This window comes from Bos grunniens, chromosome 24 (assembly GCF_055505025.1).
Source record: "Bos grunniens cultivar Pamir isolate PY7600 chromosome 24, Bosgru_T2T1.0, whole genome shotgun sequence".
Lineage (NCBI taxonomy): Eukaryota > Metazoa > Chordata > Mammalia > Artiodactyla > Bovidae > Bos > Bos grunniens.
In genome coordinates this window covers 32075828-32088385 of record NC_141188.1, presented here as the reverse complement: position 1 = coordinate 32088385, position 12558 = coordinate 32075828, and the positions used below count along the sequence as shown (strand labels likewise).

The window sequence follows — 12558 nt, the reverse complement described above, 5'->3', positions numbered from 1 at the left end:
AAGTATTTACTTAGTTAAAATAACCCTAAATTTCTCTGTGAAATATTCCTAAATAAAATATTCAGATTTTCAATTAATGTTGTCAGTTAAAACCCAGGTTTTCATGGAAAACAGTGTATCTGCCTTAAGTATTGCAGCAGTACCTAGTTAGAATATGTTCTTGAATTTCTATTTATGCAATTTTTACTAAGAATTGTAGACAGTTTTGAAAACAGTAAATATAAGTTGTTACTGAAATGTTTACTACAACTTGTTTGTTTGACTTATCAGACTGTGCCACTTGTTTGTATTTTTATTAAAAAAAATTTTTTTTGTTTGTATTTTTAGTTGAGATAAATTCATATATCACACCAGCACTTCTTATGCTTAGTATTTTCATGATTTATCATTTCTCCGTTCTTTTACTTCCAACCTATCTGTGTCTTTATTTAAAGCTGGTTTCTCTTGGCTAGGGCTAAGTCACTTCAGTCGTGGACTCTTTGCCTCCCTATAGACCTTTCAGTCATATCCTCTGTCCATGGGGTTCTCCAGGCAAGAATGCTAGAGTGGGTTGCTGTGCCCTCCTCCAGGGGATCTTCCCAGGGATCAAACCTGCATCTCTTCGTCTCCTGCATTGGCAGCAGGGTTCTTTATCATTAGTGCCGCCTAAAGTAGTGCGTAATTGAGTTTTGAATTTGTATCCAGTATGAAAATTTATTTGGACAATTGAGTTCATTTACATTTAATGCAGTTATTACTGTGATTGGATTTGAGTCTCAGTTCAGTTCAGTTCAGTAGCTCAGTCATGTCCGACTCTGCAACCCCATGAATCACAGCAGGCCAGGCCTCCCTGTCCATCACCAACTCCTGGAGTTCACTGAGACTCAACGTCCATCGAGTCAGTGATGCCATCCAGCCATCTCATCCTCTGTCGTCCCATTCTCCTCCTGCCCCCAATCCCTCCCAGCATCAGAGTCTTTTCCAATGAGTCAACTCTTCGCATGAGGTGGCCAAAGTACTGGAGTTTCAGCTTTAGCATCATTCCTTCCAAAGAAATCCCAGGGCTGATCTCCTTCAGAATGGACAGGTTGGATCTCCTTGCAGTCCAAGGGACTCTCAAGAGTCTTCTCCAACACCACAGTTCAAAAGCATCAATTCTTCGGCGCTCAGCCTTCTTTACAGTCCAACTCTCACATCCATACATGACCACAGGAAAAGCCATAGCCTTGACTAGACGAACCTTTGTTGGCAAAGTGATGTCTGCTTTTGAATATGCTATCTAGGTTGGTCATAACTTTCCTTCCAAGGAGTAAGCATCTTTTAATTTCATGGCTGCAATCACCATCTGCAGTGATTTTGGAGCCCCAAAAAATAAAGTCTGACACTGTTTCCATTGTTTCCCCATCTATTTCCCATGAAGTGATGGGACCAGATGCCATGATCTTCATTTTCTGAATGTTGAGCTTTAAGCCCACTTTTTCAGTCTCCACTTTCACTTTCATCAAGAGGCTTTTTAGTTCCTCTTCACTTTCTGCCATAAGGGTGGTGTCATCTGCATATCTGAGCTTATTGATATTTCTCCCGCCAATCTTGATTCCAGCTTGTGTTTCTTCCAGTCCAGCGTTTCTCATGATGTACTCTGCATAGAAGTTAAATAAGCAGGGTGACAGTATACAGCCTTGACATACTCCTTTTCCTATTTGGAACCGGTCTGTTATTCCATGTCCAGTTCTAACTGTTGCTTCCTGACCTGCATACAGATTTCTCAAGAAGCAGATCAAGTGGTCTGGTATTCCTATCTCTTTCAGAATTTTCCACAGTTTATTGTGATCCACACAGTCAAAGGCTTTGGCATAGTCAATAAAGCAGAAATAGATGTTTTTCTGGAACTCTCTTGCTTTTTTGATGAGCCAGCAGATGTTGGCAATTTGATCTCTGGTTCCTCTGCCTTTTCTAAAACCAGCTTGAACATCAGGAATTTCACGGTTCACATATTGCTGAAGCCTGGCTTGGAGAATTTTGAGCATTACTTTACTAGTGTGTGAGATGAGTGCAATTGTTCAGTAGTTTGAGCATTCTTTGGCATTGCCTTTCTTTGGGATTGGAATGAAAACTGACCTTTTCCAGTCCTGTGGCTACTGCTGATTTGAGTCTACCATATTGCTAATTTGTTTGTCCTTGTTTTTGTTGCTGTTATTGTTTCTCCATTCTTTTCATCTTTTGAGTTAATCAAGTAGTGTTTTAGTATACCATTCTATATCCTCTTTTAACTTTTTAACTATACCTCTTTTGTTTTTTTTTAATGGTTGCTATACAGATTTGTCTAAAGGTACAGTAAATATTGTTAACTGCTTACACTCAATCTTGAATGAATGCCACTTCACATACCATGTAAAAACCTTTTAACTGTAGAATTCCATTATATAAATCCCTCCCCTCCTTTGTGTTATTTGTCTTCACCTGTTTTACTTCTGTATGTTTTAACCTCCATAGTACATTGTTATTACTTGGTCATATATTGCTTAAAGAATTTATGAAAATAAAAACAGCTTTTTAACATTTATCATTTCTAGTGCTCTTTCATTTTCCCTGTAAATTCATTTCTTTCTAGTATCATTTTCTGTCAGTCTGTATGCAATTAGTCAACTCTAGAATTACCAGAGTTTCAATTAAACAAAGCTACTATTAATACATTTGAATATACTGGTAAACCTATCTTTGCTTGTGAGGCACAGCAATCCTTACAGATACTGTAGCTTTTTTTTTTTTTTTTTTAAACATTTACAATCCTGAAAGGATAAAATTAAAGCTGGCTCTGAAAGAAAAATATTTTACTGGCAATCCTTTAAAGAAATTCTCATAGAATAATAGATAAAACTTGTTTCTGGACATAGTTTACTTGAGTTTTTGGAGGACGTTATAAGTGTCTTAATTAAATGTTAAAGAAAATAACCAGAGTATGAAGAGGAAAATCCTACTGATACAGGCTTTTCAGCTTGCAGTAAGTTACCACTTTTCAGAATTGACATTTATTTGGTTGCTTGCTGTTCTTGTGTGTTGTATTACTTGGTGGGTTGAAGACTTGCTGACTCTTTGGAGAAAGTGACAGAAAATAGCCTTTTGAGTAAATACCGTCTGGTGGCAGCTTTGTGGGGATGAATAATGTAGAAGAACAAGTCATCAAAAGACTTTACCTTTCAGGTGTTCTCCCAGATTTATTTGGCTTAAAGGTAAGAATAGCAGCAGGATCTTGATTTAAAAGCCCATAGTATGGCTCATTTTCACTGTTCTGGTCATTCACATAACTGATATTATTGAGTCATACTTTGTGCAGAAGTGTACATGTTGATTGGATAGCAGCTAAGTGCCATATATATAAAATATTCACAAGTCCAAAATCCTTCCTTTCCAGTGAGTGGGCAAGTTATTAGGTAGTTGTGTTGCATTGAACACATGTGATGGTAAAGTAGAGAGCACTGAAGTCCCCGGGAGATGCCCCTCATCTCAGCCAGGGCTAAGTGTGTTTGTAACACTGGAAAAACATGTTACCTGAGTTGAGTCTTGAAGAACTTAGTCAAGTGCTGTGATACAAGGGTTGGACAGAGATTGGAGAAGGAATCCCAAGAGGAGAGAAGTAACTCTCTCAAACAAACTGGAGAACACATGCTATGGCATGATCAATAGTTTGAGTAGTAAAAAGGAAATGAGAGATGAAAATGTGGAGAGAAGCTTTGTCATGCTCATGGTTGACTGTGTCTTGGTTAGATACTTGGACTTGGTACTGGAGAAGATTTTTAGCCACTGGAGTGCTTTAAATAGGAAAATGGTATTACCAGATTACTTATTTGAGAAAGATCATTCTCATTGCAGTGTGAACACTGTTAATACTGAAAATAGGAAGATTTCTTAGAAGGCTGATGAAGTAATCTCAGGCATGGAAGTGAAAATGTAGAAAGATGTGGATTATTTGGAAACTATTAATGAGGTAGAACTAATAAGAAGTGATAATTTGGATATAGAAGGTAGGCTTGAGGGTGACACCCAGTTTTCTGGCTTAGGCATTGGAGGTGAATGGTTTTACCACTCCTTTAAGTGAGAAAGAGAAGAGGAAAACAGGAGAAGTAATGACTTACAGCTGTCTTCCCCAGCCTCTGGTAAAGAATCCACCTGCCAATGCAGGAAACATAGGTTTGATCCCTGGGTTGGGAAGATCCCCTCGAGAAGGAAATGGCAACATACTCCAGTATTCTTGCCTGGGAAAGCCCATGGACAGAGGAGCCTGGCGGGCTACTCGCAAAAGAGTCTGACACAACTGAGTGACTAAACAACAACAAAAATGATTTGCCGCATTCTTTATTAGGAAGTTGAACAATGAGGTCTAGAATTTAAGACGGTGTTCTTTTGGAGGTAAAGATGAGAGTGGTTATTAGCACAGGGCAACCAGTATTGTCTTTATAGCTCTCATAATTGCACAGCTAGAATTAGAATTCAGCTTTACCAAGCTGAGCCACAGTGGAAGTCCAGAATTAGAATTCAGAACCCAGGATTACGTGTCACATCAGTCCATTTAGACATATTACTTCTGTAAAAGACTGCTGAAACACAGAAACTTAGAGATGACAAAATTCTAGGGTGGAAATTAACATGCAGGGTTGTCTGTGTTCTGAAATAAATGTAATAGAGGTGAAGGATCTATTACTTCAAGAGTTTTGCTTGTTGACCAGCAGAGGGCAGGCAACAACGCGGCTCAGTATCCGTAACTTCTGCTCCGTGTTGCCCTTCAGGCCTGGAAGCTCAGGCCTTCTAGTATAGACTTTCAGTGTTCTTGTTACACGAAAGCTAGACATCCAGGACACTTTTATCTATCCTTGCTTCCAAGACTTAGAAGGTGTTTTGTTTTTGTTCTGGAGCCAGATCTGCTTTCCACTCACTGTTCCCTACGTCTGGTTCTTATTTTTCCTTAAAGTTTAAGACTAGAGTCATCCCTTAAGAGCTGCCATGGTGACATGGGGTTAGAATAAGATCAAGAGAGTCTGAGAAATATAATGGCTCTTTGCCTTCTGGTACAAATGTCCAGCTTTTGTTCCTGGTTAACTGTTAAGATTCAAGGACATGTTTGTGTTTTTCTTGGTCTTACGATTCAGAGACTAGAATGGAAGGAATGGACATTGGCTTGTGGAGATAGTGCTGATACGCCTGGTTGGTTCTGTAAGGCAGCACTGCCACTCCTCCACTATTTGATGTGAGGAGCCCATGAAAACCTTCCTGTCCCAGGGCACATCCTTCATCCACTTGCTGTATGTCTGTAATACCCATTAGTTTCCTTTGTAGCTTTAAGCATTCAAAGCTCAACTTAAATTTAAAATTTTCACAAAGAGGGACACGGATGGGGTGGCAGGACAAATTATCGATATTTCTTTAACCAGGACTTACAAGAATAGGACTTAGGCAGGAACGTGTAATTGGATTTAACTAGGGGGTGCAAGAAAGATCTTGGAACTAGGGTTACACTGTTTCCAATTTACAAACAGTGCCTCCAAACTGACAAATGACATTTATAGAGAATATACTGTATGCCAGGCATTGTTCCTATTTAATCCTTAGGCCAGTCTTATAATCTCAGTTACTATTCCTGTTTTGCAGATTAGGAAACTAAAACACAGAGAAGTTAAGTAATTTTTCTGAGGTTACTGTGGAGGAGACAACCTATATGCACCACCATTCAATCCTCCTCTGTATTTTAATTTTTTCATTTATTTATTAATTTATTTTTGACTCTGCTGAGTCTTCATTGCTGCATATAGGCAGGGTCCGGGCTTCTCATTGCAGTGGCTTCTCTTGTTGCAGAGCACGGACCGTAGGGGTGCACAGGCTCAGTAGTTGTGGCATGTAGGCTTAGTTGCTCCACAGCACGTAGAATCTTCCTAGACCAGGATCAAACCATGTTCCCTGCATTGGCAGATGGATTCTTAACCACTGGACCACCCAGGAAGTCCCCCAGATGGCTAGAATTCGCTAGTATAGCAGTAACATCATTTAAGAAAACATAGGTAGAGACACTTTTAAAAGTTTTACCTCACAGCACCTACCTGCTGTATTGAGAAATATGCATAATTGGTTATTTTTAATTATTGATAACTGACAGTGTTCAAGTGTTCCTTATTAGATCAAAAAAGTTCCTCTAAAAATATGAAACTTTGTTTACTGATATAATTGAACAACTTAATGAAGAATATTCATTGGAAGGACTGATGCTGAGGCTGAGACTCCAATACTTTGGCCACCTCATGCAAAGAGTTGACTCACTGGAAAAGACCCTGATGCTGGGAGGGACTGGAGACAGGAGGAGAAGGGGACGACAGAGGATGAGATGGCTGGATGGCATCACCGCTCGATGCACATGAGTTTGAATGAACTCCGGGAGTTGGTGATGGACAGGGAGGCCTGGTGTGCTGCGATTCATGGGGTCACAAAGAGTCGGACATGACTGAGCGACTGAACTGAACTAAATGCAGGCTAACTTAATTGACCTGGAAGTTTTAGAGAATGCTTACATTTAGGTTTGGTTATGCTTCTGAAAACATCTGTTGTACACTTAGTAAGTGAATTATTTCTTTCATCTTCATTGAATTTCATCTTCTCTTTTCTCCTCTTTTCATCTAAATGAAGAATACAAATTAAGGAGTATCTTCATGTAGAAAGTCGATTGGGAAAACCTTCTATTTCAGAAACAAATAGTACATTGTCCCAAGAGGTTTTTTTTTTTTCCTTCTTACAACTTCTCGTCTCCTAACTACATTTGTGTTCTTTGGCATTGACTGAATAGCATAACCAGAAATCAGTCCTAGACAACTTTGGGCAAAAAGACTTGGTGAGAAAGAAGAAAATGAAAACTGATGGTGAGGGCAGATTTTGAGTTTTTACAACTCTGGGTTCCACCCTCCTTACCGTGGATAATTAAGAGGTAGTTGACTGTTCTTGGCCAGGTCAGTGGGAAGCTGACAAGTCAGACTGTGGATTTTCCCACATCATCAGCCTAAGAATAAAATTGTTATATATTTGTATCTAAGTTCAAGAAAGACTGGCTTTCCAAGCCAGCCACTGGTTTGGGAGAAGAGAATGCTGTCACCTTCATAGAGCTGTGAATTATAAAAGACATTTCTGTTGGGTTACTGCATGTCCCTTGGGGTTTGTTTCATTTATAACATTGCCTCAGGCCTTCTGCGGCATCCTGTTGGAATGACCTCCTTTTCAACCCTGTGCTGGCAGCTGCAATGTGGCTCTTTCCCGGGGATCCTTCAGGCTGCTCACGTGACCAACATGAACTGCGACCCCTTTGTTCCTTACCCAGATGATTAGTTTTCCTTCATTTTTCTTTTCTATTTAATAATTTTGCCTTATTTTCTGTCCTCTTTTTCCTCTTCACTTCCCTTTTTATTTATTGCATACACAAGACTTTGGGTAGCAATTTAAATTCTTTTATTGAAGTATACCATCAGTGCAGAAAAGTACACAGACCATAGGTTAGCTTACTGAATTTTCACAGCATGAACATACCCATGCAGACAGTCCTCGGGTCAAGGAAGAGAACATCACCAGAATCCCAGCAAACCTTTCCTGTCCCCTTTTCTGGTTACCATTCTTCTCCCTTAAAGAGAATCGTTGTCCTGACTTCTACAGCTTTGCCTGTTTTTAAATCTAGAAATGGAATCAAACCATGTGTATTCCTTTGCACCTAGACCCTTTCATTGAACATTTTTGTGACTTGTCCATGTTAATCTGTTTATTCCTGCTGTGTAGTATTCCATTTGTGTGCATAGTCCAGAGTTTATTCTGTTCTTCATGGGCATTTGGACTGTTTCTAGTTTAGGGCCATTATGAATGGTACTGCACACATTCTCATACATGTCTTTTTATCAAAAGACATGATATATTTCTGGATATTTACATAGAAATGAAATTGCCAAGACTTAGTGTATCCATCTAACCATTTAAATTTCATGTCAAACACTGCATGGGTGATTTTTGGTGAATTCTTGGTAGGAAACATTTGTAAACATACAGATTCAGCTTCAGCATGTCTAATCTTTGGCTATGAAAAATGCTCCTAGTTAAATGTGCTGTAGTTCTAAACAGATAACTCCTATATACAACAAAATTGCCACTCAGTCATGTGTTTCATTAACTTTCGTCCTAATGTGAACTTTTATCCAGCGTTTCAAAGCTGAGTTGGTGGTCCCATTCTGTAAAAATCTTAGACGGTGATAATTTACAAGAGTTAAGATTTCATGTTTGTTACACGGCCTCTAAGTAGCAGTGCTCTAAAAGCAGGGAAGAGTGATGTGCTGGTGCTTGACTGTCATGCTTAGTCAGAGCTACAGAGGCTGGCACTCGTATTTGTACAGATTTGTACCAAGACACCTGCAAAGGTGATGAGAGACAGGCTCTACACCATAGAGGGTCTCCAGGAGAAGTAACCAAGCAATTGTGTAGCCAAGAGTAATCTTGTTGTTCTTTTTTTAAAATCAGGACTTTCCAAAACTTGTTTCATGAATGGTTCTGAATAAGTTTAACTTAATGAGCGTAGAAATGTGATTGTGATATCATATGCCTTTGAAAGGGAATAGTATCTTTGAAGGAAAGTTTATTTGTGAAATAAAATGTTGCCAGTCATTCTGTGAACATGTATGGAATTAAGTTGACTTGCTTTGACCATAGTGTTTTAGAGACCTTCAAGGGAATTTCTTTACCTTCCATCAAAATAAAAGAAGAAAAAACAAAAACAGAAAGAGGTAATAATTAAAATTTGATGGTTATAAAAATTTAGTAATGGAACCATCAGATTCACTTCCCATGTTAGGTATATAGCTTTCCTTTAGAAGAAAGTCTTCTGAGGAGGGAAAGGAGAGTTGCTATTCCAGTTGAGATGGTTTTGAAACAAAGTATAGTAAAAATAAATAAAAGAATGAGAGAATAAAAGATTCATTTCTGCCAAATTATTCTGAGTATTCTATATTTTTATTTCTTCAGTCTTTTTTTAAATAGTGATGTATAGACATACTGATAAGAGAATTTAATATCTTAATACAGAAATACTGGATTTCATTCCATTTTGAATGACATTTAGAACTCACACTGGAGATTGTTCTATTTTAAATCAGTACATTCAATTGAGAAAGTGTTGCTGATGATCTATGTTGTCCTGTGTACTTGGCTAAGCCCTAGATGACATAGAAATAATAGTTCCTGTCCTCAGAAAGCTTACAATCTAGTGTGTATGGCATGTACAAATTACAGTGTAAAGCAGTTGCCACAGAGAGAATTCTTGCAGGAAAGGAGAAGGCAAGTAGACCCATTTGAAGTGAGTCTTAAAGGATAGGTAGATTGGTCTGGAATGGCCTTTTGCTGATCTTGGCAGTGAGAAGTAAGGCTAAAGGGAAGCAGGTAATGAGTTTGTACCTGATATGGTATCCCAGGTGACACAGTGAATCTACCTGCCAAGGCAGGAGATGCAGGTTCAATCACTGGTCTGGGAAGATCCCCTGGAGAAGGAATTGGCAACCCACTCCAATATTCTTGCCTGGGAAGTCCCATGGACAGAAGAGCCTGGGAGACTAGAGTCCGTGAGGTCGCAGAATTGGACACAACTAAGTGACTAAGCAGCAGCACAACACAGAACAGACCAAGAGCATTCACTTTAGACCAAGTTAAGAATTGAGTCTTTGCTCAGTGTTGCTGTCTGACCTTAAACAGTTGTGTCAACCTATCCAAGGTCAGGTTCCTCATTTACTTAGTGGGGACACCCAGGTAACTAGCCGCAGCATTGTTGGAAAGATGAGAATCCTGTGCAGAAGTGTAGCTCTCAGAGTATATATACCACGTGCTCAGATAGCTACTCCGGACAGAGAGGGACCTTGAAGGTTTGTAAACCATGGAGTGGTGGGATCTGAGTCACGTGAGACTTTTACTTTTATAATTGACATACAAAAGATGGCACACATTTGAAATGTGTAATCTGAAAGTTTCTTCCGCAAATACAAGCCAGTGACATCATCGCCACAGTGGAGTTATGACCACATCCAGCACTCCCAAAAGTTTTTCTAAGACCTTGAATGAACGGTCAGCCCTGCTGTGTGGGCAAAGAATGGAGTGCAGTGGAGAAGTCAGTTAAGAGGCTCTGGCTGTGGTCCAGGTAAGAGAGAGAGTGAGGGCATGAAGCAGGTGTGCCGGCTGCGGCTCCCCTGACAGCCTGCAGTGCTGGAGGACCTGGTTGAGCTCCATCGTGATGTGACCTCCAGCACCGAACTCAGGAGCCAGAGGAGAGCAGCCTCTTGCTGAGCTGACAGATTTCTCTTTGAAAGATGGCTTACTTTATACTTGCTTCTCCCTTTATTTTGTTTAGGGTTTAAAAGACAACCTGTTTGCTTCTGGGACGTCCAGTCTGACAGCCAGCAAGCAGCTGGTTCGTCCAAGAATCACGAGAATCTGCCTCAGGGACCTGATCTTCTGTATGGAGCAGGAGAGGGATATGAAGTATTCCCGAGCTCTATACCTGGCCCTCCTGAAGTGACCACAGCCCCGTCATCCAGACCCTTGCTACTTACTGCCAAAGAAGATGTCGAGAGCGTTGTTGCACATTTCAGTTTCTAGAAAATAATCACCAGTAGGGGAGACCATTGTTTACAGTTATAAACTTTTACTAAATCGTGCTTATATATCCCATGAGGTTCTTAATGACTAGGATTCAGCTTTGTCTCCTGAAAATTGGTTGTGACATACGGTTTACACCGTAGTAGGCCTCTGCCTTCGTACGTGTTTAATTACAGCAAGGCTTTGTTTGTTACTGCCTGCTTCACTTGTTAACAGGTAAGGTGTCTCTCCCTGTTACATCCTGCACTGAGATGCAGGGGGACAAGAGGAGTCTTTACTTACCAGAAAACTGTATGTATTTCATCCTACACGGAACCTGACTCAAAGCGTTAGGTTTTCTGGGCTGGAATCAGAAGTTGCTAAGCTAACTATGACAGTCACCTTCTGTGGTTGAAGGTGACAAGCCACAGGGAAAGGCCCAGTGGTGACTTTGGTCAGCTGAGACCCATTGATGTCAAAACATTGATAAATGGTGATAGTTTGTGCCCGAGGTTCCCTGGTTCATGTCACTACGTGCTACGTGCTGCTCTGATACCAAGGGGACATCCTTGTCAGGGAAGGATGCTATACATTGAAGCTGCTGGTATACCTCATTGAAAATTGGAAAAGATAGTTTACGAAGGAATGATGGGGTACTGCCTCCAAACTGATGCTTTATACACCTAAGAGGAGGCAGATCAAATTGGAACTCCAAAGCAGCCCATACATGTTTTGTTAACAGGGAAAAAACAAAAATCACAGCCCAACCAAAAAGGAAAATGTGTCAAACATTTTCAAATTACAGTATTTCAAAAGAAAGTTATTCTTTGTTTTGTGTATTGCTTCAAATCTCAAGAAGGATAGTTTTATAAACTCTTTTAGCCTAAGTTTTAAGCATCTTGTTGAATTAAAAAAAATCCTAATCAGTGATTAGAAATTTTTAACAATGGATTCCATTTTGGGTTCTGTACACAAAAAGTAATGTCAGCATCTTACTCTTGGAGATCTTGGCTCTGCATATATTATGAGAAGCATGTTACATGTATACTCCTCTAAAGAGGAGGCTGACATTTTTCAAAGCAAACCCTCTATTTTTTTTTTAATTCGACTTTTTTGGCATGTAGCTGGTGAAAAAATAATAACTGTAGTTAGAATCACATACAGAAAGAGTCAGTAAATCCTCCAAAGAAGGTTTTTTAAAAAAAGGGGGTGGGGGAGGAAGCTGTGCTTCTTAGAAAAAGAGTTCAGGGGAAAAAAAAAAAAACCTCAAGTATGTTATTCTTCATCCTGTTCTTCCCTCTGGGACTGTTATGGCCATATTCTGTACTGTAGTAAGTTTTAAATTGGCCACATTTTCTGTTTCAGCAAGTTATTATGTAAAAATGCTATAAATTATGTATATGTTTAAAAAAAGTCCTTTAAGAAGAGATCTGTACCTAAAGTTGTTTTTGTATATTTAAATGCTTAGCTTTATTTTTTGGTAAAGTGCAGCACACTCCCATATTTGTGTATAATCTTCTTGATCAGATGTTTAAAATTATTGCAAATACTTCATTAAAATAATTATTTTATTATAAGAATAACGTTGCACAATCACTGACTTGGGCAACATCTCTGGAAGTCCGCCCATGAAGCTGGGGGCCGGGCAGTGAATCTTTCTTGGCTCGGATTGTTACTCTGGAGAATGAGCATTCTAGAACCTCACTTCAGATCCAAGCTCCTGTATCACTTTCTTTGACATAGTTGTAAATTTGCATGGTATTTGACTCACAATGAAAGCTATGCATATTCATTACAAAAGCTTTTCTTGACTCATCAAAGTTTTCTTACACAGCTATTCCTTTTTCCAAATTTATGTTTATTATACATTTTAAACTTTGGGTCATGGAGTAGATCTTACACACAAAAGGACAAACACAGTGGACCCAAGGTATTCCTCCATTCAGTTTG

General features: G+C 39.4%; 1 protein-coding gene across 2 annotated transcripts in view; it reads left to right on the top strand.

The window, feature by feature from the left end:
• The window catches only part of TAF4B (TATA-box binding protein associated factor 4b), a 108936-nt gene extending 96748 nt beyond the window's left edge, over positions 1-12188 (top strand). For both annotated transcript variants that reach the window (XM_086372902.1, XM_086372903.1), the window contains one exon: positions 10382-12188. In XM_086372902.1, the coding sequence (XP_086229028.1) occupies positions 10382-10549 (168 nt within the window). In that variant the 3' untranslated portion in view covers positions 10550-12188. The remainder of the gene's footprint in view (positions 1-10381) is intronic.
• Positions 12189-12558: the final 370 nt, after the last annotated feature.